Source organism: Halichoeres trimaculatus, unplaced genomic scaffold (genome assembly GCF_033239565.1).
Source record: "Halichoeres trimaculatus isolate MK-OKI-2021-1 unplaced genomic scaffold, fHalTri1.1 fHalTri1_scaffold_9, whole genome shotgun sequence".
In the NCBI taxonomy this organism is placed as follows: domain Eukaryota; kingdom Metazoa; phylum Chordata; class Actinopteri; order Labriformes; family Labridae; genus Halichoeres; species Halichoeres trimaculatus.
Window position 1 is genome coordinate 10,111,998 of NW_027437188.1, and position 26,037 is coordinate 10,138,034.

At 40.2% G+C, this 26,037-nt stretch overlaps 2 protein-coding genes across 2 annotated transcripts; both read right to left on the reverse strand.

Moving 5' to 3' along the window:
* Positions 1-1,965: 1,965 nt before the first annotated feature.
* Positions 1,966-14,879, reverse strand: rinl (Ras and Rab interactor-like). The gene is made up of 11 exons (XM_074679805.1): positions 14,049-14,879; positions 13,658-13,823; positions 10,118-10,229; positions 7,991-8,063; positions 6,105-6,193; positions 5,913-5,995; positions 5,421-5,652; positions 4,557-5,264; positions 4,153-4,470; positions 3,782-3,913; positions 1,966-3,645 (listed from the first exon to the last, which is right to left on the reverse strand). Coding segments are annotated over exons 1-11 (2,424 nt in total). The 5' UTR covers positions 14,051-14,879; the 3' UTR covers positions 1,966-3,136.
* A 2,719-nt stretch (positions 14,880-17,598) lies between these two features.
* Positions 17,599-25,596, reverse strand: sirt2 (sirtuin 2 (silent mating type information regulation 2, homolog) 2 (S. cerevisiae)). The gene is made up of 16 exons (XM_074680312.1): positions 25,408-25,596; positions 24,709-24,755; positions 24,415-24,463; positions 23,872-23,982; positions 23,718-23,759; positions 23,467-23,573; positions 23,297-23,353; positions 23,115-23,183; positions 22,905-23,034; positions 22,738-22,797; positions 22,440-22,495; positions 22,277-22,353; positions 21,736-21,787; positions 21,582-21,649; positions 20,681-20,747; positions 17,599-19,332 (listed from the first exon to the last, which is right to left on the reverse strand). The coding sequence occupies exons 1-16, from the start codon at positions 25,421-25,423 to the stop codon at positions 19,189-19,191; spliced, it is 1,152 nt and encodes a 383-aa protein (XP_074536413.1). The 5' UTR covers positions 25,424-25,596; the 3' UTR covers positions 17,599-19,188.
* Positions 25,597-26,037: the final 441 nt, after the last annotated feature.

The window sequence follows — 26,037 nt, forward strand, 5'->3', positions numbered from 1 at the left end:
GCATTTACATAAGAGGCCCCCAGTATAACTATTTACATGTGTACATGCGTGATGTATGTGCATTCATTAGCAATTTTGGTAAAGTTTGAATGTACAACCTGAAAATGTGTGGTGTCACCAAAAAAATGAAAACAGGAGAAATTGTGAAAACTACAAGAACAAACACATCCATATTGGGTGAAATGGATGATGTGGCACATTGTTGCTACTTTTAACTCTCTTGAAAGCCTATTTGACATGTGAAAATCTGACTTTTTCTGGAAAATTTGCCTTTTTTCCCAAAGTTGCTGGTTACACATCCCTCAGAGCGAGGTGTCTTACCTGTTGGATGAGCGGGTTGAAGAGCAGGAAGTGAGGAGATCAGTCTCAGGAGGAGCAGGAGGAAGATTATGACATCATCAGTACACTGCAAAAAAAAAACCTGATGCATGATGCAACAGAGACCTACACAGCCATGCAATGCAATTACATTTCTAGCAGTGCTGTATAGAAACAGACATGCAGGCATCTTCTCTGGCCTGGTCTTAAGGTAGATTCTCCTCCTTTAGCCTTATGTTTTTATCCGCTCCACACTCTCTTCTTACAGTACCACCTAAGATCTTGGTGCCCAGCCATGTCTCCTCATCAACAGCCTGTGTGTGTGTATGAGGGTGCGTGTATGTTTGTGTGTGCGCAGGTATATTTGTGGGGGTGAGAGGTCTGGGGTTTTTATGGTATTCCTTTGTTTCTTTCTTTTCTTGTTTCTTTTTTTCTGTTTGGCTTTGTTTTTGTTTTGTTTTTATCCTCTGTGAGGCACTTTGTGTTGCTAAATTGCAGGAAAAGTGCCATATAAATCATATAAATCATATGAAGTTAAAGCTAAAGTAATTTCAGCACGGTGTCAGCAGAAAAATCTGTGGATATAGTTAGGACGAAAACTTTGTTTGCAGTCATTCCATGAAGGCCACCTGCATAAATGTGAGGCATTTCAAGGGGGTCCTGTTCATGAAACAGGAAAGATAGTGAACCTCAGTGTCACAACTTATGATGCCTAATCACAACACAACACAGAAGCCCCTGCCCTACATTTTAATGTTACTCCAGTGCTTCAGTGTCTTTTATTTCAAAATTCTCTGTCACTTAATTTCCACAAGCCTCTTCTCAGTTTTTCATGCTTTCCCCAAAACTATCAGTAAGTTCAGAGAGTTTAACCTTCAGTACCTGCAGTGTTTAAACTCTCAGAGCCTTTTTATTGATACTCAACAGGTAATTAAGTCTATCTTTATTTGCTACTTGTACTTGTTTCAATTCTTTAACCAATGCCCATTAACTTTAAATTTCCTGACAGCCCTGAATTCAGCTGCCTCTCAAAGCAAACTTTAAACTTCGCTTTATCAATACAAGATGTACAGTATCTTTACAGAGTTGGTATTTGTCGATAGAATATTCACCAACCTCAAATCTGCAAAGCTCCATCTGGAGCTGCTAAATGAACTGACATCACTTAAACACGTAAAGATTTTTTTTTAGAGATATTTGATTACTAAATATATCTATATCTTTAAACTTTCACATTAACTTGAACTGGGAATAGAAAACTACAGAACCCAGAAGAGTCTGGAGTGAACAGTTAAAAAGCTTCAAAGCATCTCATTTTACAAGAGGCTCAATGCTGCCCTCTAGTGGTAAAAGGGAAAGCAGAACTCCTCACTGAGGTAGTGGGTAAACTCAGCTGCCCTTTTTAAATCCTGCTGCTTTTTATTAACTATTAAACTACAAAAAAGTCCCTTTTTTAAATATAAAACCACAGGGAACAGTACTGTATTAAGCTTTAACATTAAATGAGGAAGGACTTCACAGATGTTTGGCTTAAAGCTGAAATAGGATCTAAAGACTTCATGTTGTTTTATCCTGTTTAAACTTGTCTTTATTTACTTCCTGCCCACCTATTTTTTTTAAATAAACTAAAGTGACTAACCCTTCTTACAGACACATTCAGTTAATTTAGAACAATTTAAGTCCATCATTCAATCCCTTTCTAACTGTTTTAGTCTGTATCCATTACAGAAGATGAAACTTGGCTTGTTACTCTTATTTGTTTACTAGTTTACTAGATGATTCACTACTTGGCTCAATCACATAGCGCACCACACACAAAATATCAGTTGCAGTGATGTTAAATGGCTGGTTAGTTGGTTGGTAAAAAAAAAAAAAAAAAAAACATGCCAGAGTACTTTTCACATGCTCCTTTTTGCACTCCTAAAAGTTTTTAGAAAGTTTTGGGAGTTCAACCAGAGAGGATGGTGATGTTTCAGCATGAATTAAAGGGTCCTCAGATGATGACGGGATCAGAATTTGACTGTTTTGACTACTTCAAGTCTAGATGCAACTATACCGACAGTATCAATGAATGAAGGAATGAACAAAATTGAATCCCTTGGTGTTGCAGGACTTCTCACCAGCTCATCAGTATCCTGACACATCATATGAAGGGAGCAGAGATGCAGAGGTTCTTTGTGTGAAACACTAAAGTATATTCATCAGTAAATGTAACTTATGATTACATGCAAACAAGTCAACAAGTGGAGAACCGTCACGTTTAAAGCTCTACTGATGAGAAAAAGTAGAGTGTGAAGCCACTCCTTTTTGTGCTCACTCTGACTTTTCATGAGCAGGTGAATCCTGATAATAAATTAAACTGTTCCCATACACACGTGCAGCTCACCCAGAAATCTCCTCCAAATTTTCAGGAGCACATGAATAAAAAAAAGGCTAAACTCTTTTATTTCTTCTTTTAAACTGGAATGTTTTACGATACAAAAACATGATATTAACTTTTGAGAAATGTTCCCTGAGAGTATAAATAAACTGAAAGTAAGTTTCCCCACTCATATGCCACCAAATGTGCCCCCTGCAGGCTGCTGGAAAGAATGCAGCTTAAAGTCTGTCCCTCTTGTGAAGTTGTTCGTAAGCACTAATGTAGGCTACAGTATCATCAACACAGTCAAGCTTAGCTCCTTCTTCTTTCCTCCAGACATGCTGTTTGTTTGTGGTGCATTTCTCAGGTGAGTTCAGCCCACTGTGGACACACTGTGGTCATTTTAGCTTCCCTAACTGCCCTAAACAAAGCGTGACTTACAGGTTTCCATTGTGCATCTCAGACCCACACTGCCTCTTCACTTGACTTCAGTTCTCTGTGATCTTCTTTTCTTTCAGAACAAAGAGTCTGTCTTTCGTCTTGCTCATGACTGCTCACATTTTCCTGATTACCCTCTGATGCTGGGGAGCACACCTGAGCCTCTTCCTCAGGTTCTTGTTCTCTGTTTTCCTCCTCCTCTAGTGACTGCAGAGCCTGTGAGGAGCTCTCCATCTCCTGCCATGACTCTTCGTTATCAACAGGAGCTTTCTCTCCTTCCACACTTTCCTTTTTATTCCCAGATTCTGTCTCTGAGCTCTGTGGGCCCCTCCCTCTTTCCCGGCCCTGCGTTCTGCGAATGGTACGCCTGTTGTTGCTGCGCCGTGATTGGTTGCAGTGCAGAGTGCGCCTGCGATGCCATTGGTTTAGAGATTTCTGGGCCTCCACGCTGAGCTGACGGGCGGCTAGTCGTGGCTGGAAGCTGCTGATGTAGTACAAAGAGGCGTAGAGGGTTGTGAGGTAGTATCCACCTGTTGATAGGCAGAGAAGAGATGAGTCATCAAAACGGATTTTGGTAATTTGTTTGCTTACACACTGGAGTCACCTGATGTAAAAATAAGACAAGTTATGAATTCAAAAACTCATACAATGTCTGATCTTTCTTACCCTCTCCCTGCAGCTGTGTGGGGTCCAGCAGCTCCATCATGTAGTCTGTGTCTATCTGTAAGGTGACCACATCGCTCCGGAGCAGCACCCACGTCAAGCAGGGGAGAAAATCATCTGCCCCAAACACAGATCCTGCATGAGAGGAGGGAGGAGGGAAGGAGGGAAGGAGGGAAGGAGGGAAGGAGGGAAGGAGGAGAGGAGAGGAGAGGAGAGGAGAGGAGAGGAGAGGAGAGGAGAGGAGAGGAGAGGAGAGGAGAGGAGAGGAGAGGAGAGGAGAGGAGAGGAGAGGAGAGGAGAGGAGAGAATATGAATCAGAAACAGCCAGAGATAAGCACAGGTATAAAACCATCCTGAAGGAAGTGTCTGTTTACCTGAGGTGGAATTGGCACTCATGCTGAGATAGATGCTCTTGCAGACTTTGAGCAGGATCTGGACCTTCTTGTTTGGGGAGTAAGCCTCGTGAATGCTCGCCCACCTCTGCTGGATCCGCTCCAGGCTGGCAGAATCCGGGACTCCAACCTCAGCTGACCCTCCTAACTCTTCCATGTCTTTCATTTCCAGCAGACGCAGGTTGCTCTTGAGGCGTTCAAAGCTGCCATCATCTGTTCGGGAGGCGTGGATGCAGGAGTAGAGGTGTGCAGAGACGGGCTTCAGGGCCACTTTATGAAGAGAGAGCTCCACCAGAGAGTCTACAGGAGGGTTTAAAGGTTTGAGAGGGAAATTAAAGAAGGAAGAAACATTGATCTGTTGAGTTTTCATTTGTTTATGGTCTCACCTATCTCTGCATCACTAATGTCAGTCATGCTGTCCAACAATACCAGGATTTCTGGATAGTCCAGCAGTGTCTCCCTGAGCAATGTGAGTGATGACCTCACTTCCTGTAAGAACTCTGACCCTGTGACCCCTCCAGGTTCAGCCCCTTTCTTCAGCGTCATCTCCACGAAACCTTTCACAGCGTCTGCAAACACAGAACCCTTCCGCTCGCTCAGCTCCTGTACACGGTTGGTCAGTCGTTTCTTCTGACTGACCAGCCCGCCGAGAGCCTGACCCACAGCCGAGAGACGGTTAATGACTTTATCAGCCAGCCAGTGCGCTGACTGGTGGTGTGGTGTGGGACTTGGCGTTTGGGACTCCTGCTCCTCCTCGATGCTGCTGATGGATAGAGAGTCCAGCTCCATGGAGGGAAGCTGGAGCAAAGAGGAGGGCCTGGGTGGAGGCAGCCAGACTCCATCTTCAATCCAGGACACCCTGTGAGGAGACTGAGGCACAGGGCTGCCATGGGGCTGCAGCTCCAGGGATGTGCGGTTGGACCCTCCAGGGGTGGAGGGAGTGGACCGAGGGAGGCTCCCTGTGCTGGCTCTGTGAGGGAGGCTGGTGACAGAACCTCTGCTGGGCCTCCTGAGAACCACCCCTCCCTGAGCAGACGGCGTTGGCGGAGGTTTGGGGCATTCTGGTGAATCAGCTGATTTAGCCCTGATTAGACCTGAACAGGAAAAACACAAACATTCAACAGACATGTCCTGACACAGAAACCAGTTATGGAAATGCCTCACATACTTCCTATTCCCCAGGATGACGTAGATATTTCAATCAGTGACCCTACAGAAGAACTCAATTTTCTGAAGACGTTAGTCCTCACCTGAGCTCTCTGGACTGGCAGCAGAAGATTCCTGGTCTAACGAAATGGCTCGTTTACTCTGAAGCCCCGCCCCCGCCCAGGTCCTGGTGGTGCTGAGGCGCCTGTCTCGCTTGAATTGTGACGACTGAGAGGCAAACTGAGGAGCAGGAGGCCTGTGGGTGAGCCACTCGTCTCCATGTTCACGGAGGTAGAGGGGGTTTATGACACACAAGGCCCCATTTGAGGAGGTCAGCTGGGGAAACATATGTCATAATGTTACTTTTTTTAAACACACTCTTGCCTTCAACTGATCGAATAAAGTGTTTTGATGGTGGTGCAAAGCTTAGAAATAGAGCAGAGGTGATGCATGGGGAGAAAAGCTCAGACAGTTTTAGGGGTTCATGATAGACAGGAGCTCCAACAAATACTGAAATATTTGCAGTCAAGCTGGATAAGTTTATTTTTAATGCATGCGCACACACACACACACACACACACACAGAGCCAGTGTACCTGTATGGAGCACATTACGTTCCCCGGCTCTCTATCGGTCATTTCATCTGCTTGCTGTTCAGGTGGTGTGCAGAGCCAAGTTTCTGCAGCAGAGGTGAAATAAAAATGAGCTCAGCTTTAGGTAATGTCTTTTCAGTTCTGGTTTTATTCTGAATAAGAGGAAAAAAAGACAAAGATTTTAAAGGAGCTCACGGGGATCGAGTTTGGAGAGACAGTCTTTGTTCTTCTCACTGTCACTGTAGATCCAACGAGGTATGAAGAGACAAACAGCCAGAACATCCCTGATGACACAACGAAGCAAACAAAGTGAACAGTTAAGGAGAACAAGTTTTAAAAGACTAAGACATGGTGAATTCAGAAAACAGTCAGGCCTTCTTCTAAATTCAGAACATTGAATCAAAACGTCTGGATGGACTTTGCTCAAAGTTATCACTGCAAAATATCCCTCCTATGGTTAGAGCCTCAGGTGCTTTATTCACAAATTCCTGTCCTCTTATTTCTCTCACACACTGAGAAATCTGGGTTGTATTAAAGCTCCTAACAGGAAATTTTGTTTCTGTGCCATTTTTGACGCCATTCGTATTCAAACCGCAGACATTTTGTCCTGCAGACGAGGAGTGATGGCTTTGAGCACAAAAACGCAACCTGTTCTCAGTCCATCACCCATCAAGAATCCTTGATGTCTCAGCAGCGTGTTGTCATTCACAATTAGCCGCAGCAGCAGGTCAGGTGGTCAGAAATAAATCCACTTGTATGCAGATGTTTGCTTTTGAAAGTCAAATACAAGAATCCGTATTCATTTCTATCTTTTTCTTCAACATCTAAACTTCCAGCCAGAGCTTTCATTTCCTGTCACAGATAAGGAAAAGTCTAAACTCAGATTATTCTGTAATCATGGCTGTTTGGATTCAAATGTGTTACTTATCATAGTTAAAAAAATATATGTATAAGCAATTAAAAGGCTTCAAATATTAGGTCATTGAACGTGAGTTATTAGCTTGGATACAATTCAGTTTTAAAGCTCCAGAAAGGAGCTCAGTTTGTGATGGTCTTGGCACCCTCTGTAAAGGAAGCAGAATCTGTTACCCCTTTGCTTATTTTGTCCTGTACACAAGAAAATACCAAGGGGAAACATCTGTTTAGTAAAAATGAAGCCTATTCAGAAGTACTAAAAGTTGCTGTTCATCTAGAATCCACTTGAGGTTGGCTGCAGAAAGACCGGAAGTCACGCACACACTCAGCCTTAAAATCAGATATTTTTTTTTTTTAAGTAAAACACATATTCACAGCCTGGTTCAAAAAAACGGCTTGGATCTAAAACATTGATTTCGCTATCTGCACACACTGTGAAGTAAGTGAACTTCTTTCTAACTCGCGGTTCAGAAGTGATTAGGATCGTTTCATCGTCCAATCACAGACACAGCTCAGGTCACGTGACTACCCGGCGCCCTGTAGCTGTTCGAAAGGAAACTCACAGCAGGCGTCATAACAAATGTGGCTACGTCCGCGAAGTAGCTTCATTTCACGCTTACAGGAATAGACAGGTGACGTCGCGATGTTTTACACATTTTATGGAAAATCCTCACATAGGCTGCCACAAAAAATGCCATAGAAAATGTCAATTTAGGCTGTTTCAGTGGCGTGCCGTCATCCAATTTGACGCAACATGCTAATAAACTCAGAATTGCACGCGCACACAAACACAGAAAATGCTGCTCTGCCCTGTCGCCTCTGAGGCTACACATCGCCCTCACTGACAGCATGTTAAAGACAAATACTTTCTCTTTTGCTTTAAGAGGTTTCACTATTCATTTCAGTCTGTTGATAAACCAGCTCTAAAACTCTCCCTGAAGCTCCAAACATGTCAATAAACTTTAACTTTACCTGAACAAATTAGCTAGTTATGTTTCTCCAAATGATGTCAAAAACCTATGTCTCCAGAAGATACAAGGAACACCTTGCTTTGGGTTATTTCTTTGGGTTCAGAGCTCTGGCTCTCAAACCTAAAATGAAGTTTAATCTCGTGTCACATACAAACCAGAAAGGCATCAGTGCATCAGCAGGTACCTGCTCCTTACCTGGTCAGAGAGTAGAAGAGCACCAGCTGAGCGAGGTCAGCGAAACAAAGACGAGACTCAGACAGCTGAAAGACTGAAACAGAGAGACAGTGAGGGAGGGAGAGAAAGAGTGGGAAGAATTACTGACATGATCTGTATAAATATTAATTCCTGGTAACACATTAGAGCGCAAACCAAGAAGCGTAAAGGGGACTTCTGAAGAGAAGATGTGTAGCTGTGTCAACTGTTTTATTTTCACACCAGCTTTACCAGCCACAAGATTCTCCATTTGTAAAAATAAACGACACAAAACATCATCAGGGAAACTTTAGGTTTGGTAGAAAAGATGACTACAAGTTGTACACAGGTTTTTAAAAAAACAACCTCCTTACACACTCGTCTGTCTTTTATCTCTCATCCTCTTTTCCTTCATTAAGTTTGAGCAGGGGAAGGTAGTGTGTTGCATACATCAGAAAGTGACTTTAAGCCCAAATATGCTTCTCTCCTTGTCTTCTTTTTGACATCTCAACAGAATTTTTTCTTTGTCTCTCTTCTCCTCTTGTCCCTGAAAGTATAAGAGCAGGGGAGCAGCTGGAGATAGAGAGTACAGACTAATCTAATGGGGTGAGTCGAGTGAGTCTCAGCTCAAACCAGATTCATTCTCTGGATCTTCTGCCCAGTACTCCCTGTTTTTTTGCTCCAAAGAGAAGAGAGACATTTCACCTTGTTGTTATCAATCCCAAATCCTGCATCCCTGACCATACAAGGTTATATGAGCATCTGGCATGGAGAGCTTAAACACCTGTGAAGGCTCTGCTAACGAAGGGACAATATGAACAGGTTTTGGAGCAACATAAACTACCATCCAGACAATGCTTTCTTCAATAAAGACCTTACAGATTTCAGGAATAAACCAGTAGAGGAGTCCTGGTGATTTAAAAAAAAAAAAAAAAAAACTGGCCTGTCTGCATGTTGTCTGCAAAATGTAATGAAGGGTTAATGTCTTCTTTTTAAGAAAGATTGTCTAATTAGATTGAATGAGCCAAATTCACCCCGACAAGTACGGAAACAATGTTTTATATCAATATACAGAAAGACAAAAATTACGACCGAAGTACTTAAAAAAATCTGCCAATGGGGAAAAAGATGAGCTTGGAAAGTTTCTTGAATCAAGACTAATTTCTTAATACAAAAAACTCCACAAGTACATTTTTGTCAAGTGAATAAAGCACATATTAGATCAAATAAGACAATTTCTTCTGGAAATAAGACATTAACAATTGCTTAAATTTAAGTTTTTGCACAGTCACTAATCAAAAACAATCTGTGCATCAAAAAAAAAGAACACAACAAAAGAAACCCTAAAATGTTGAACAGCTTAAATTCTGTATAAAGCAAGAATGGGACACAACTCTTTCTCTAAACTCAAAAAAACTGTTTCCCCAGTTCCTAAACATTGAGAGACTTTTGCCAAAAGAAGGGATGATCACAACATGCTCCTTTTTAATGTTTTGAAATGTGTTGATGGGTTAAAAAATGAGAGAGTGGTTCTCATAAAACAACATGCACTGTTTTCAATCAAACACATGTTTTAAATGATTTTGAAATCAACAGATTCTGTTTTTGTCATCATTTTACTTGGTGTCTTAACTTTCACTAAGTCTGGATTGTTGGAAACTGACAAAAATAAGAAAATAGTTTGAAAAAACCATCTGAAAACTCAACTTTAAAACACTTAAATTTATCATTAGACAATGTTCTAAGTTGTATTACACAAACAGTTCAGTGTAAAGAAGAAAACAGCTCAGTAAGAGGGAGTTCACTTTCAAAAGAACCAGAAATTGCAGTTTGAAAAACAACCAGACGGTGAGATTACCTGTTCTAATGTGAAACAGCCCTGAACAGGTTTCTCTTGTTAGCACAAACAAATATGACTGCAGAAAGTTTATGATGTTATAAAGTTTCTGCAACCAGTGTATTCTGATAGGGAGAAATGAGTCAGAAAAACCTCTAAAAGAACCATGGTTTACTGGTTTTTACACTTACAAAGACACACACACATGCACACACCCCTAAACACACACGCACACCCACGCATGCAAAGAGAAAGAGAGAGAAGTGTGTATGTGTGTGTGTGCATGCAGTTACCTGTTCCTCTGCTTTGGATGGTATAATCAATAACTGCATCATGCTCTCCCCCCGCAGACACACACAGCACGCTGGCCAGAGACGTCGCAGAGTCCCGCACAACCAGGAAACTCTGGAGGGAGACATAGAGTGACTCATTTCTGAAGGGTTACAGAAACTCGTCGAGCAGGAAGAGCCAGCCAAAAAAAAACTAATGATATTCAAAAAACTGTGGTGAAAATCCGGGGGTGTCATGGGATCTCTGACTGGACTGAAAACACTGACAGGTTGAAGAATAAACTGAAAGTCATAAACAGTTAATTTTCCAGGGTTTATGGGAGGTGAAAAAATATTTGCCCACTCATAAAAAAAGCTGAATGACTTTATCAAGGCCGGTTATTGTTGTCTGAGTGAACTCACTGACTCAGGAAGCTGCTTCTGTCTCACATGCTGTTTTGGAAGAGTTTTTTTTCTCCAAATGTTAAAAAAAGATACACAGACTGAGACACTTGTTAGGCACAAAACTTGAATAAACTTTTTATTTGAAAGCTTAAGCTTTGTAGACTAAATCTCTGGCAGTAGGAGCCAGATAAGTAACAATCACCCAAAATGTATTAAAAAAATTTTAACACCCAAATAACTGGTCTATAGTGTAACAAGATGCTGAGCTCACAATGTAACAGCATTTTGCTCTTTTATATACTATATAACAACGTTCTCATTTGAATCACTTTTAGAGAACAGAAGACTATAAGTCACTTGAGCAACAGCAGTTATCCATCAATACTACAGACTATGTATAGATATGTAAACTAACGGCCCAAACTTATAGAGGAGCCCCATTCTTAAAGTGTTATTCAAATTGAAGCAATTCAAGTCCAGTGAATGATCTGAAATTGCAGACAATGAAGAGTTAAACTCACCATTGGTTAAAGAAAAATTTTAGGTTACCAATAATGTCAAGATTATGTAACTGTCAGGGTACTCCAAAAGGCCTGACTCATTTAATGATGTGATTAAATTATAGCACTATCAGGAGAAAAATATTCTGCCCCAAAATTCAACAGTTATTACTTTTTTGGCTCAGCATCTTGTTACATTTACAGTTTGGGTTGTTGTTACTTATTGGGCTTTAACACGTCTTCATTTATAGGTGATTTTTAATTTCCCTTCGCCTTACTTATGTGATTATATTAATTTAATTTATTTCAGAAATACCAGAAGGTACAGTTTCCAAAACTTGTTTATTCTCCTTGTCTCTTGACAGAAACTCTTGAGATGAGGCAAAAGAGTTTGAAGTGTGCTGCCTCTGCAGCCTGGAAACTGATGCAGGTGAGCTCTGGTTTGAGTGAATTGGTTTCTTTAAATGTTTCAAAGCAGACCAAAGAAGCTGAAGATGATGATGCAACATGCTGTAAATGCTTAGATTGATGATTGATCTTTGAATGTGACCTAAATTTAACCAATTATTTTGTTTACATGTTCTGCATCTATTCTAGATGCAGAACACGTGCAGATTTGTGGATGGAAGCCTATGAAATCTATCTAAATGAGGTTCCTCTGAAGCAGGATTTTGTTGGTCAGGGGTATGAACCACACACCAGGGGGTGAGGCAGGTCCTTTTCCTTGAACCTGTTGGTGTTCGGATCACTGACAAATGAGTGAGCACTGCACAAGTGTTGTAACTACATGAGTCACTCTTTCATCAGGACAGTTTTTTTCTGCAACAGTTTGTGAAGAGCTCTTACCACACCGTAGCTCTCTCTGAACGTAACGCAAGCCAATTGATTTTAATCGCTGTGATCTTAAATGCATTTTTTTCACATTTCGCTTTCTGAAAACATCTTTCTCTCAAAGGGTTAGTGGTAGAGTATAAAATGGAATACTTAACTTAAGAATTTACACAGTTAAGACTGATCTGTCTGCTGTATGTGATCTTCCATCAGGCTCTGAGTGGGCGGGGCCAAATGTGAAAAAGATGATGTCACACATTTCCATGCCTCCTCCCTGTTTGGGTGCATTTGAATTACAGTAACCTCAATATCTGTGGGGTTTTCCTGACCCTGCTTTACATTTCTATTTAAAAAACATTATTTTCATAACAAAATTTGAATGTTTAATTTCCTTTAACTGGAACAAAGTTGTTTCTGTGGAAACCCCAGGCAGCTCTTTTAATACGAGCCGTTTAAGGAACTGTTACAGAAGCAGAAACGGCCGTTGGTTGAGACATAATTAACTGACATGAGACTGAAGCACATGTTGCCAGTACAACCGATGAATGGTCTGAACCCCCTAGTTACAACACCACTATTGCTCTCAAACAGCAGCACACAGTCAGACACATGGAGACACACACAAACACACACTCAGGAAGTGGCTTTCATGCTTTGTATGCTCAGAAATAGACACAAGTTCACAGCAAGTCTCCAAACGTTGAGACTTAAAGACACAAAAAAACACAGCAGAGCAGCCAAGATGAACAAACATTCAGCTTATTTATTCATGGCTGCAAACATTGAAGTAGAAATAAAGAAATGGATTGTATAATCCAGACTTTTCACATAAAAGAATCAGCTGACTATCAATTATCATGAGGTGCATTAATTCACTAAGTGACATAATGTTCATAAAACTCAGAGCTTTCCCGTGAGAGTCTGCAAGAAAAAAACAAACCCTGATACAAACACTGAAGACTCACATGCCAGCTGCAGTCTTAGATTAGCGCTCCTTCAACAAGGCATCCAGTTCAACAAACTTCTCCTGTTTCTTTGGCTTCTCACATTTTATCTTTGAACTTGTAAAGTCATTTCCCTGCTGTGCACACACTTTTATTCAACACCACTTCTGCATTTAAGCCCCAAAGCAATGTTTGTTATCAGGGTTCAAATGCAAAAAGGGAACTGGTTTTGTGCTACAGAGACATACATGTCGGTGTTTAGTGCTGCTTAGAATAGTCCTGCTGATAAAAAACCATAGCGTTGCTACAGTTTATATGCATATGATTTAACGGGGGTACAAAGCAGAAACCAAATGAACAAGATCTTGCAGAGACGAATGATCGTAGTTAAAGCTTAGTGGCACAAAAATCATGCAGCAAAGAGTTTATTTGTCTCTCATAAAAGATTTCAGGGTCTTAGTTATTATTATTATTATTTGGGTATCTTTCAAAAGTTTTAAGGAACTTGGATAAGTTTAATGCGGTGTTCCAAAAAATTTTTCAGTCTTGCAAAAAAATAATTGTGCATCATGAACAGTTTCCCAGAATCTTGCTTCAGTTTTCAAAATCTAGTGAAATGCTCCCAGGATTCCACAAAAGTTTCATGCTACTTTATTTCAGGATCCTGGAAAAATTTCACAGGAATTTCAAAAATGCTTCTTTGGATCTTGCAATGGGTCGCATATCTGGAGGTTTTCTCTCCAATGAATTACATATATATTACTTAGGTTTTTAATATGAAAAATTGGCGTAACACCACGAAAGTGTGTTGCAAGATTTTGCTGCATAATGAACCGTGACTCTGTCATTAATAATCTTTTGTAGTAAGGAGGAGTTCAGCTCACCCCAGCAGGCGTTCCACAGAGGGCCTCATGGGCCTCCTCTCTATCCCAGGGTGTCCCAGGGCACCAGGCGTCCTGACAGCCTCTCAGCTGCTCCAGCAGCGACAGCCTCCTCCTGCTGCTCCTCCAGGGGATGGCCGTGGTGCCATTGACTGAACTGTGAACGGCCCTGTTCACAAACATGGACATGCTCAGAGGACAGCATGACCCTGTACATGCTATTGACAGTAACTGTCATGAAGAGAACATCTGCTAACAAATTGATCTATATTATAAGGGAACTTAAACTAAGAAAAAAAAATAGAACTTAATGTGAACTTTTTAACATTATTCCTAAAAAAACACAAACTAATGGTCATGGATAGACAGGTTTTTGGTATATGCTGATACTTACATGTGTTGGGTGCTTCAGTTAGTTACCGTATCTTCAATCAGCTCCTCTGTTAGCACATCTCCACATGTTGCAATCTTCTATCTTTAGCCTTTTCCGTGCCAACATGAGTAAAACAGGAAGCTTGAATACTCCTCAAAAGTCCACATCATGAACAATCTTTTTGAGAAACCTCCATAGATTCACATTCAGGTAACGTCGCTCGACTGCCTCGTTTGTCTTCTGTCAACTGTGAATGCTGGCACTAACACACTTTCAATTTTAATGTGAAACCCTTGAGCTGAGCTTTCATCATCACACCTCCTTTACCCTTACCTCCATGCAGGTCTGCATGTGGTTAACCCAGCTCTGTACACAGTGCATCTGTGAGCTGTTCTCTGAAGAGCCACACGTGTCTCTTTACTCTCTATCTCTCCCTCTCTGCAGAACTCTGTTTTATGCTCACAAATGATGAAAGTAAAAAATCCAAAGTCGTGCTTAAAATGTTCACCACAGCTCAGAGATTATCTGAGCTTCATAGATTTTTATCTTGCAACTATGAAAAATGCACTCTGCACGCAGCAGTGAGATATGGCTACATATGTTTAAAAAAAAATTGAAACCATTGGTTTGTCTGACAAGAGAAAAGGTTGCCCACAGGGTTTAGTGCATCTTTTACCTCACGTAAATAAGGTTGGTTTGCTGGTCATATAACAGTCTTGATTCTCACACAAATTAAAACCAGAGGTGTTAAAGATGGTCAACATTTCTGTGGTTATGACAGTTATAGTTTTGTTTTTACACGAAGAGCTGTTACATTTGAGTGGAAACATCTGTCAAAGACATAGATCAGCATTTTTCAACAACTAATTCAGCAGACCAGAAACCAAACAACTCTTCACCCAGTGATCTACAGATCAAACACTTTGTCCTTTGATAAATGAATAAAACTTGTGTTAAAGTGACTTATGTGGGACCCTAAAGTAAATGGTAAAAATGTTAATGAACCAATACTTAACTAGAGCTTTTCTAGTCTTTCTGACCACACAAAAGGCTTCCAGTCTCTTTCACCCATTCACACGTCATTCACACACTGTTGGCAGAGACTGCTAAGGAAGGGAGCCACCAGTTGGGGTAAGTGACGATTCTTTTGACCAATCAGCCGTCTGCAATTTTGTTGTTCCACCTTCCAAGAGTGGATTGGTTAGGTCTGGCAACCATATGAAAGGGTCCCAAAAAGTGTGACGGCTCGTCTTGGTCATTTGGGGATCAGTCCCGGGATAAGTGAAAATGCCACAAAGTGCAACCCGTACTGCGACGAACCGTACCAGTCTACTTGGCGGAAACGTGGCTTTAGTTAACACATGCCCATACCCATCTTCACACCATTGACCAAGGAGCAGTTCGGGGTTCAGTGTCTTGCTGAAAGCGTCCCCTTTGATTGCAGGAGCTGAGACCTTCCAATTGACAGACAATGACCCTGCCTCCGAGCCACAGCTGCCCAAAGTGCATCAATTTTAGTGGCCCAAAAGTTCCCTCAAAAAAGGAAAAAAAAGTCCAGTGCTTTTTTTTTGAAGGGGATTTTAAAGTGTCGTCTACTCCTACTCTTTAACAGTAGGACACATTAATGTCCTGTTATGCTAACTGACACCTGCCATTTCCCAGCATTGAAAAAGACCCACACAGTTTGTTTTCAAGTGCTAATTGAGCTTAGCTAAACCCAACAACAACACCAACTCCATTCTTACCCTGATTGAGAGCCTTCGCTGTGGAACATCTGACAAAAAGCTGAAACAGAGTGTGTGTCAGTGTCAGTAACCACAGTATCTGACACCTACCCCCTGCCAGCAGTTTCACACATTAAAAATCAACATACAGTATTGTTCAATGTTCCAGCGGAAGATCTTGTTTGTTTTTTATGTCATAAAGAGACAACAGTATTAGATTGAGCCAGTACATAACCAGCTAAAAACAGGAGCTTTAAATAAAAATGACTATGAAATGATTCTTTTTTCCAATCAGTTCTTCAAGAAATGAAAAATGTAATCTATGCAGACATTACACACAAAATAAAATATTCCAAGCATTTTTCTATTTTGAATTGGGTGGTTGCGGGCTTCAGCTAGGTTTCATTGTCAATATGCAAACCTTGGATGCAGTCCTAGTCAAGAATCCTTGTTGATTTAACTTCACCCGTCGCTACACAGACTCCCTGCCTGCCACTCCTCACATTTCCTGTCTCTCTTCAGCTGTCCTGTCTATAAAAGCAAAAGAGTACACAAAACCAACTTAATTAAAAATCTCAAAATATTACATATGTGATATCTTAGTCAATTTTCAAATAATTCCCAAGAAACTTTCACAACATTCAAGAGTATTTAGACTTAGTCTAAGAAGATGTCAACTTATTTAAAATGCATTGTAGAAAGCTGTCAGCTGACTAAAGCCTAAAATTATGGATTATCAACATATGCATCAGTCTTGTACACATATACCTATGTATTTATTCTTTGTAACATAAATAAATTGCTGCTTGTTACAACTCTCTTTTTCTTCATCTTTGTATTTGGAGTGGATCATTACTTTGTTCAGTTCATCTGTTAGTTGTGAACACCAAACTGGTTTTGTTGTCAGTGATATTTTTTTTTTACTATTTTTTCTCCTGTGTTTGTCTGGAGATCCTACATGTAGCCATGGCCACATTGTTTACATGTGAGATCAGCTGTTAGCAGCCTGTAGCACTTCAGTGCTAACTGGTGCAAGGCCTGATGTCTTCCCACAAGGTGAGGAGAAGGAGGTGAGGACAACGTGCTGGTTCTCAGGTGCGAGCTAAGAAGTGACAACATCGACCTGTCCTTCCATCCATGGTTTTTGGGAACGTAAGATCTATCTCCAATAAGCTGGACAAGTTAGATGTGCTAACCCAGCAACAGAGGGAATACCAGAAGGCAGAGTAGCATCATGCTATTCACAGACATGGCTAACAGAGCTAACACCAGACTGCTGAAGAAGCTCAGTCCTGGACCCTGTGGAGGTGGAGGCTGGCTGACTGGAGAATGATGGACAAGCTGTCAGCATCTATTTTCTTACAGACCTTTTTCCACTTTCTTAACACTTTCTTACTTTTGTTTTCTTGAATGCTGCTATGACTCCTGAATTGCCCCTCAGGGATATACAAAGTATTTTCTATTCTATTCCATACTATTCTATACTAATAACAGAGGGGAGGCATGTTCATAAGTCTTCTTAGGAGCCTCTCGCCTCCCCTGCACAGTGTTTAAGGTAGCAGTACTCTAAACTGCTGTTTGCACATAAAATGCAAATAAACAGAACAAATTTGAACAAAGCTCTCAAAATCAGAAAAACAAACTAAGCACACTTCTCCTTTTTCTGCTCAGAGTCAACCTGCAAAGTTTTCTGCATTAACTTCATTCAGACATCCTTCATTATTCAGTTGATGTGACCTCAGAGAAGCTTTCATATGCTGTGTACTTGCATAGAATCCACCAACTATGTCAATAATAAAGTTATAGTTAACTAACATTATGCTTGTCACAAACGACGTTGAACAAAATGAGATTTACAAATGTTTAGTTTATTGCATTATGTTTCTTCATTTTGTACAGCCTGTGATGTGATTATGTATGTCGTCATGTCCACTCCCTGTATGTTTTTTATGATGAAACAACTCGTGCACTTTCAGAGAGTCCACAGTCCAGTATGAAACACCTTTTTACTCTTCATGACCCTTTTGTGTGTTGATTTCTTGTCTGTTCTTTAAGCTTCGGTATCTGTTGAACACCGTTGTTTAAGATTAACAAAAAAAACTCCTCAGCCTCTGAGCGTGGATGGAGAAATGTTCTGTTATTTTGAGCAGAGTTTGTTTTATAAGAGGAGTTGTAGGTTAAAAAAAGTATTGTTAGTTTAAAACTTTTTATAACCTCCACCCTGCCAGTTATCCTCTCATTAAAACACCAGTTCACTTGTCAGAATGATGGCAGCAGGTTTTCAGAAGGATCTAAGTGAAACTGAAAGCTGAATTGAAGGCTACTCAACCCACTTATTCAGTTTCCCTTTACATAGAATGGACTGACAACAGTAATCCTGATAGTAGCCAGACTTTAAGAGCCCCCACCACCACCACCACCATTATCTTGCTGATAGCCTGCAGTAAAGCTCCTAAAGCCCACCTTCTTCATTTAAGCTGGTGAAACGTTGTCAAAACAGGAAATCAAAACACTCATTTAAGTTTTCTCAAATGGGGTTTCTGTGGTAGCAGTTAGTTCTTATCCTGGCGATTAATGCTTAAGTGTTTGTTTGCTTGAAGAAGTTTAGTTTTGTTTAGTTCACTAATTTAAAGAAGATTGTTAATTCTCAGCTCTGTTGACAAATGCTTCTCCTGAAGCATTTTGTACAGCATTGCCAGAGAGGTAGAATAAAGAGCATCAACATAAGATGCTGCAATACATAACAGTAAGAGCACTGTAAAAACTCAAAGCTACACATGTGTTTTTTGTCTTATTTTTAGGACAAAAATATCTTATTAGACTCAATAACAGACACATTGCTTGTAATATTTTAAAATAAGATTTGTTTCTGGACTTGTCGGATGAATTTGGGTCTTATTAAGTCTAATAAGACAATTTTTACCAAAATTAATACATACAAATGTGCCTAAATTTTAGTTTTTGCAGTGTCTCTTCCAAGGGTTGTGACGTTAGTTTTTCCACTCCACCAGCTACAATACTGGTGTGCATGCCTTGGCTTCACCAGTGCATTCTGTTAGTACCCACTGAGGCTAAATGAAAGCCTGATGTCCATTCTATAAAGAGTCAATAAACCCATGTGTCTCATTAGATGGGCTTCACGTTATCTGCCACAGTTAGAAATATACAGCTGATCCAGATTCTAAAGGAAACTAAAACATTTTTTAAAAAGTCGGTTAGCATGAGTAAAGTGCAAATAACTGATAAAATCAGAAGAATGAAACAGAGGTGCCCTCTGAGGTTTTTCAGAAAAAACAAGTCCCCTTATCGAAACAGAGAGAGTGACTGCAGAAGCTTAACTTCCAAACAAGGACCCTTGTATCACAGATCTGCCTTTAAGAGCCAACTCCAAACCGTGACACCACTGTGGAAGCTTATCTGAGGGAGATTTCAATAAGTTACTCTTCTTTTTGGGGCTCCGGGGCCACTGATGCAGAGCTCCCCTTCGCTGCTGCTCCTTTGCTGTCTGCGCTGGACTTTGCTTTCTTGTCCTGACTGTCAATCCTGGCGTGCTCCCGCTTCACCAAGTCCTCCAACTCAGCCTGGAGAGAAGAGAGGGCAAAACAAGCTTTTTAGCACAGCTAATGCATGCAGACTCTGGGCTTCATTCACCGACTGATTTTGCAGCTTTCGTAGCCACTGAACAGACACAAGAGAACAACTTAACTCAGAGAGTGATCACAAAGAGATAAATTTATCTAGGTTCATGTGTCTAAAGATGGTGTAGGTATACGCACTTTTCACGCTCTTTTTTGTGCTTAAATATTATCAAAGTTTGCATAGCGGAGATACTTTGAGATGGAGCAGATGAGGGGAGGAAATGATGTGCAGTTCTTGGCACTAGAACTGCTACCGTCCATTCTCAGTGAATTTCCTCTTAAAGCGTTGACAACAAGAAGAGTTAGAGATGTTTGTGCTTTGTTTATCAAGACGTCCCCTGACTTGGGCCACAACTTCACACAGGAAAATCATAAATAGGTTACCCTGACGTTTCGAAAGCTCTCACTTTTTTTTCTGACCTCAGCTGCAGTTTTTCACTTCTGAGACTTCATCTAAGACCAACTTGGTACAATTTGTACCGTCGTAAAAGTATAAACCCAAGCCTTACTGCAATTAGACTGTAGCTTCAATATAAATAGTTTTTCTGCTGACTGCCAACAATTTTGAATGCATATTTCAACACTTGCAACAATATCTTTTCTGTAGTTATTGATAATGTTTCATGGATGGCATGCTGTGTGGCAACAGGTTTCAATCACATTCAAAACAGCTATGTGGTGGTATCTCAATATATATATATGTATATGTATATATATAGTGTATGTCTTACAAAACCATTGTAAAAGGCACAGCAATGTGTCACACAGTTGGCGCATGTAGACAAACAGCAAAGGAAAGCTACCCTGAGATGAGATTGGCTGTTCAGTTTACACCCTTGAGAAACAGATGCAGAGACCAGGAAATAAAGGTCAACAGCTTTCCTTGGAACAAAACAAGTCTCAAATCTAGCAGAGGTACCGTTAGAAGTTAGAAGGTCTTGCATTACTGGAAATAATATGACACCGTACGATGCTGCAGAAAAAAATCTTCACAGTTATCATTTCCATCTTCAGAAAAACAAGATTAAGTGTTTTATTTTTGTTTCGTTGTTTTGAATAAGTTGTGGTTGGTTTGGTGCCCAGTCCCCATAAACATTTTGATTGCACAACAGCCAATAAAAATCATGAAAAATACTGCTTTAGATGAGCTTCAGCTCTCAGTAAATAAAATCCTCTGCATGAGATTGTGAGGGCTCTAATATCATGTGAGAGGAAGATGTTAACAAAAATAAGTGTGAGAAAGGAAACAAAGAAGGGGGGGGGGGTTAGGAAATACGACTCTGTATCTCACCTTCCATCCTAACAGGTCAGCGAGAGCCAGGCAGCCGTCATCACACGTGCTGATGTGAGCTACATCTCTGCAGAGGAGAATTAAGAAAGAGGGAGATATAACCGTCACAAACCTGCACCAAACTTATCTAAATCCAGCACACAACATTGAATCACTCATTGAAAACTGTGACACAAATCCTTGTTGATGTTTAGTCCAACTGTTGACTGTTAGTTTTATGAAACGTAACCTGACAGGAACTCTGTCCTCAGCATACTCCCACCTCCCCGAGCATCAGCACCACAACAACACTGCAAAAGTTACAAGCTGCTGGTGCAGAGGGGTGCAATGTGAAAATAATCTTTTACATTAATGAATGCATGACCATGTAGTAAAGGCTACAAAATAACAGATATTTGTGTTGCAATGTCTGAAATGATGGTCAGACATTGATGGTAAAAGTTGTCAAGAAAATAAATACTGTAGTTACACCTTGAGTCACTGAAAACTATTTTTAAGTAGACCAAGAAAAGATCAACTGGCTGTAAGCAAAATAATTTCTGTGTCCATCATTAAGTGAATGAAACCCCCTTAAGTGCAGCAAGTATGAATGCTAAAAATAGTTTCAGGTGAGTCTAAATCAGTTTATGGTATGATAGTTATTGTTTCTGTTGCTGACAAACAGTATTCAGGTGATGATAAAATGACTAGTGATTGTGAAGTGCTTGAGCCTTTGGCACCCTCTAGAGGTGCAAGAGTAAAAAGCACCAAACCAACACAAGCTGATGCACTTATCTGATTTTTATGAGAGATTTTCCTTTAATAGATTGGACTTTTTTAGAAATGGAAAAGAAATCACTGAGCTTCTGTCCAGTGTAAACTTTTAAAAAAGTTAAAAGAGGAGGATGAGTAGTTACATCACCTGTACGCTTTGTCTGATTCAAAGTCCATTCCACCTCCAAAGCCCAGTAATCCCAAAACAGGATCAGCCTGCACAGAGACACACACAAAATGAACACAGAGACAAAAACATACAGCTATGAAAAAAACAGACAGATGGGGGGTTGGAAACTCACCTGTCCGGCTTTCTCCATGTTGATGAGCAGTCTGGGGCAACTTTTTGAAACCCTGAATGGCAAAGAAAAAAATAAGATGGGGAAATAATCAAACTAAAGGATATATTTAATACAAAAATGTTCAGAAATCAAATCGTAGCAAGTATGTTTTACTAATTTTGAGTCAACACTAGTTGATTAGACTTAAAATCAGATACACATCCAGATTTACACAATGGTTTAAGACATTACAAGCAAACACATAGCCTGAAATAAGCTAAAACAGCTGCGAATGCAAGTAAGCAAAACTTCACTGAAATCAAGAAATTCAGCAAGCTTATTTTGCTATTGTATTAGCAGCTGTTTAAACTCATTAAAATCAATTAATGACTTGTTTTTTGCTTTTAATACCTTCAGTAAAATGTTTACCTTGACATGTTCATACAAATGTTGTTCATATCAAGTTTGATAAGCTATTTTTTATCCAGAAATTAGATGAAAACACTTTCTAAGGTTTGAGTTTTTGCCGCATAGAGAGCAGTACATGCAGTATATGCAGTACCTGCTGACGAGACCTGCAAACGGTTGGACCTGTAGAGATGTCCCCATGACGATAAGAAGATCACAGCGAGGGAAGTCCTGACAGGTGACAAAAAAGGATGTAAAGAGTGCAGCCACGTTACACCACATTCTCAGTAATGTGCAAACCAACACCAGGAGCTCACCATTTTCATAGAAGTGAAAAACCGGACGGGTAGATTTTCTCCAAAGAAGACAATATCTAGGTTCAGAGACGTAGAAAATTCAGAGGTTTAAAGACACATTGAGATTTATGGTGACACAACTCAAAATCAGCTGGGTTTGTAAGACAGCAAAGGGATGTAAGGTTCATCGAAATATATTTCTGAATCCCAAAGAAGGGAAATAATAAGGTAAGTAATGCAGGAAAAGAGATAAAATGCCCCAGAATTCAAAATGACATATGAATATTTATGTTAAGCAATCAAACATGGATCCTCTGACCTGGTTTCACCAAACTATTGCACTTGTCACAGTGAGGAATGTCATCAGAAAATATTTTATCTGCAAATCACAAAAAGGAGATGATGTTATACACAGCTGAAGTGACAACGGCTCAGTAATTATTGGATTAAGGTTTCAAAATCCAAAGAATGACTAGAAAAAGTCACCTTTCATCCAGTCCAGGTTGTACTCCTTTCTGCAGCAAAAGCTGACGCAGTGAGATGTGTAGAACGTTCCATGGGCTTCAATCAGATCCTCTCCCTCGAGTCCAGCCACTCTCTCCAGGGTGTCAATGTTCTGAAAAACCAAACACAATATCAGTACAAACATGCCAAAAGTCAATAGACAAGTGGATAAAGACTGAAAGTTTGACCTACCTGAGAGTAGCAGCGACTGAGCAGTCCTTTGTCTTTCAACAGCTTCATGAAGTAATGACAAATGGTCGGCTAAACATCAATAAAGATTGAAGACAAGAAAACAAATAGCTGTCAGGCTGCTGGTAGATTTTTGAAGCTACAGATTTTACTGAATTTTCTGATAATTTTATGCTTTTTAGTACCTTAAACTGCCCTGGGTAAAGCTCCCTGGCCAAAGCAAAGAACGGTTCTGGGTGTTTCTGAGGATGGAGGAAGAAGTATGAGTAGTGGGTAACATTGTAGAACACAGCAAAAAAAAATGCACTGCCTTTTTTCGTCTTCAATCTCTTAAAGGAAGAAATCTTCAACTCACCTTAAAGTAATCTATCTGGAAGATGGCCTCTGGGTAGGGCAGGTTATATTTTTGCAAGTTTGCATACAGGCCAGTTCCTGGAGAGCGGAAATCAGGGATTCCTGCCGCTGTTAGATGAGATGGTACGCAGAAGTTTAAATAATAAATAATGTGTAATAGTAAGCCAAAAAAATTAAATACTATTATCATTCCTGCAGGTTAATTAATACTTAAACTGGTTTGTTCTGTGATATCAAATCTGTGGTACCCACATGTAGATATCCCAGCTCCAACCATGCAGATGATGTTTTTACCTGTGTTGGGGAAAGAGAACCATCTCCTTTACATAAATCAGCAATAACTGCATTATGACAACAGGATTGTAAGCAAAATTGACAGCCCCTTTCACAGCATGCAAAGACTTACATTTGCCACTCTTCATGTATCGAGCTACCCCTTCCAGAGTCAGTTCATCCAGAACTTTTTCTGGTGCACCAAGGCCCAGTGTGCTGGAGAGCAGGTTTCGCAGAAAGTCCACTGGCAAGAAAACAAAGAGAAATAAATCCCCAGAACTTAATCACTAAAGTAATGTGGAGGTAGATACATTACAAACAGAGAATATGATAATTCACCTCAAAAATAAAATGTGCAGCAAATGAACAAGAGGAGACTTGCACTCATCGTTTTATAACTAACAGGTAATTGCCTCTACAATTACTCATAAAGCGTCTTTCTCCCTTGTCCCTTGCATGAAACCTTGCCAGGGTTTGTGTTGGGCTGAAGTTTACTTTTTGTATTGTGTAGTTTTCAACTTGTTTATTTTGACATGTCCAACATAATGTTTCACATAAATTAGTTAAGAAATTAGTTTAAAAAATCATTTAAAATGATTTCTTATTCACTCTTGCAACTGTGAGAGTGTTTTTTTCTTTAATTGAAGATCTGCAATGTATCATTGTTTTCACATACTCTCAGTTTCTCCTGCAGCCTCGTCCTCGCTGCTGTCGTCGGATTGCTCCTAGAAATGACAACATACCCACATCATCACCTGCTATCAAATGTCATAAATAACCGTTTCAAGTAAATGGTTGCTTTTATCCACCCATGTCTGTATTATCAGTATCTGCTGTATTAGCTAAGACAATAGAGACAATCAGCTGAGTGGCTTCAATTATGAGACATTATTGCACTGTCTTCATGTTTTAAGATTTAGCTTAAAATGTGTTCAAGTCTTATTCTTGCGTATAAAACTATTTTTCTTACCTCTGGTTCAGGTGTAACCTCCTCCTCTTCTTCTTTTTTAGGGAGCTCTGAAAAAAAAATTAAACATTGTTTCATACACAGCCTCTGTAATAATAGAAATTTCTAAGTTAGGCTAAGCCTAAATGAAACAATAGAAATCTCTAATGCTAGGCTCGAATACACAAGAGAGATTTCAAAGTTAGGCCAAGCAAAACTCTGACCAGAGCGAGAGAAACGAGACAGCAAAAGAGTTTGGTTTAATCCTCCGCATCTCTCAGCCTCATTTAGAAACGCAGATTATATAAACAGTGTGACATGCAAGGCCTTTGTCATGTTTGTGAATGAACATGTGATTTCATTAAAATATGACGCAGATGCGAACAGACAATCGAAGATTAGCTCTGGGACCACCGTCACCCTGTTAACAGTCCATAGTGCACGGTGGTTTGGAGCAACACATCGTCGAGTGATGTGGAAGGTGAACCTTGACACCCACTCCCTCAAAATAAGAATTTTCTAAGCAAATCAATATATCAAATATCCAACATATGTCAAACACACATTTAAAAGATGTTTTCGCTATTTTTCTTACACCAGTCTCAACAAACCTCTGTTTGTGAAACTGGAGATACTACTAGCCAGCCTAGCTAGCGCAGGTTAGCATAGACGATTTTTTTCTTTTTAAGTTTACTCAAATTTTACATCAAACAGCCTTCCCACCTGATGCATCAGACATTTATCCGTCTACTGGAACCCTTTAGCCTCAAGGGATCGAATGACAACAAATCTGAATCCCAAATTTGACTAAGTAGCTCCTTGGATTTCACACGGCTAAGATCCAAGTAGTAGGTCTTGTTGTTGTCCGTCAGATAGACGGTCCGTGTTTGCTGTGAATAATTTTCCCAACAGGGCAATAGTTCCTATCCGAAATTTCAGAAAATGTTAGAACCATAGACTGTATCACCACTACGGAAGTTCATTTCCGTTAGTTGGATAAAAATAAATCCATGAATACATATAAGAGAGTGGGAAGATAAGGAAAATGGGGAAGAAAATAGGTTAGTAATGAGATGCTAAGTTAGGGTGACCATAAGTCTTCTTTTGCCCGGAGATGATCTCCTTTTGGGTGTGTAGGTGAATTTGTAAAAATCCCCCAAGATGTCCGGGTTTATTTATTTATTCGTGTGTGTGTGTGTGTGTGTGTGTGTGTGTGTGTGTGTGTGTGTGTGTGTGTGTGTGTGTGTGTGTGTGTGTGTGAAAGTTAGTGAAAGCTAAGCGACCCCGGGACGCACTGAGGCCTATGTATCTGGCCCTAAATCACCTATCCCACTTAGTATTTCATTTAAGTTG

Excerpts from the sequence above, each read along its gene's own strand:
- sirt2 (XM_074680312.1), bottom strand. Across the intron at positions 23,354-23,466 it reads TCCAGATAGATTACTTTAAG|AAACACCCAGAACCGTTCTT; the intron begins GTGAGTTGAAGA and ends CTCCATCCTCAG. Across the intron at positions 21,788-22,276 it reads TTTGCAGGTCTCGTCAGCAG|GGTTTCAAAAAGTTGCCCCA; the intron begins GTACTGCATATA and ends TTTGCCATTCAG.
- rinl (XM_074679805.1), bottom strand. Across the intron at positions 4,471-4,556 it reads CATTAGTGATGCAGAGATAG|ACTCTCTGGTGGAGCTCTCT; the intron begins GTGAGACCATAA and ends ACCCTCCTGTAG. Across the intron at positions 3,914-4,152 it reads GAGTGCCAATTCCACCTCAG|GATCTGTGTTTGGGGCAGAT; the intron begins GTAAACAGACAC and ends CCTCTCATGCAG.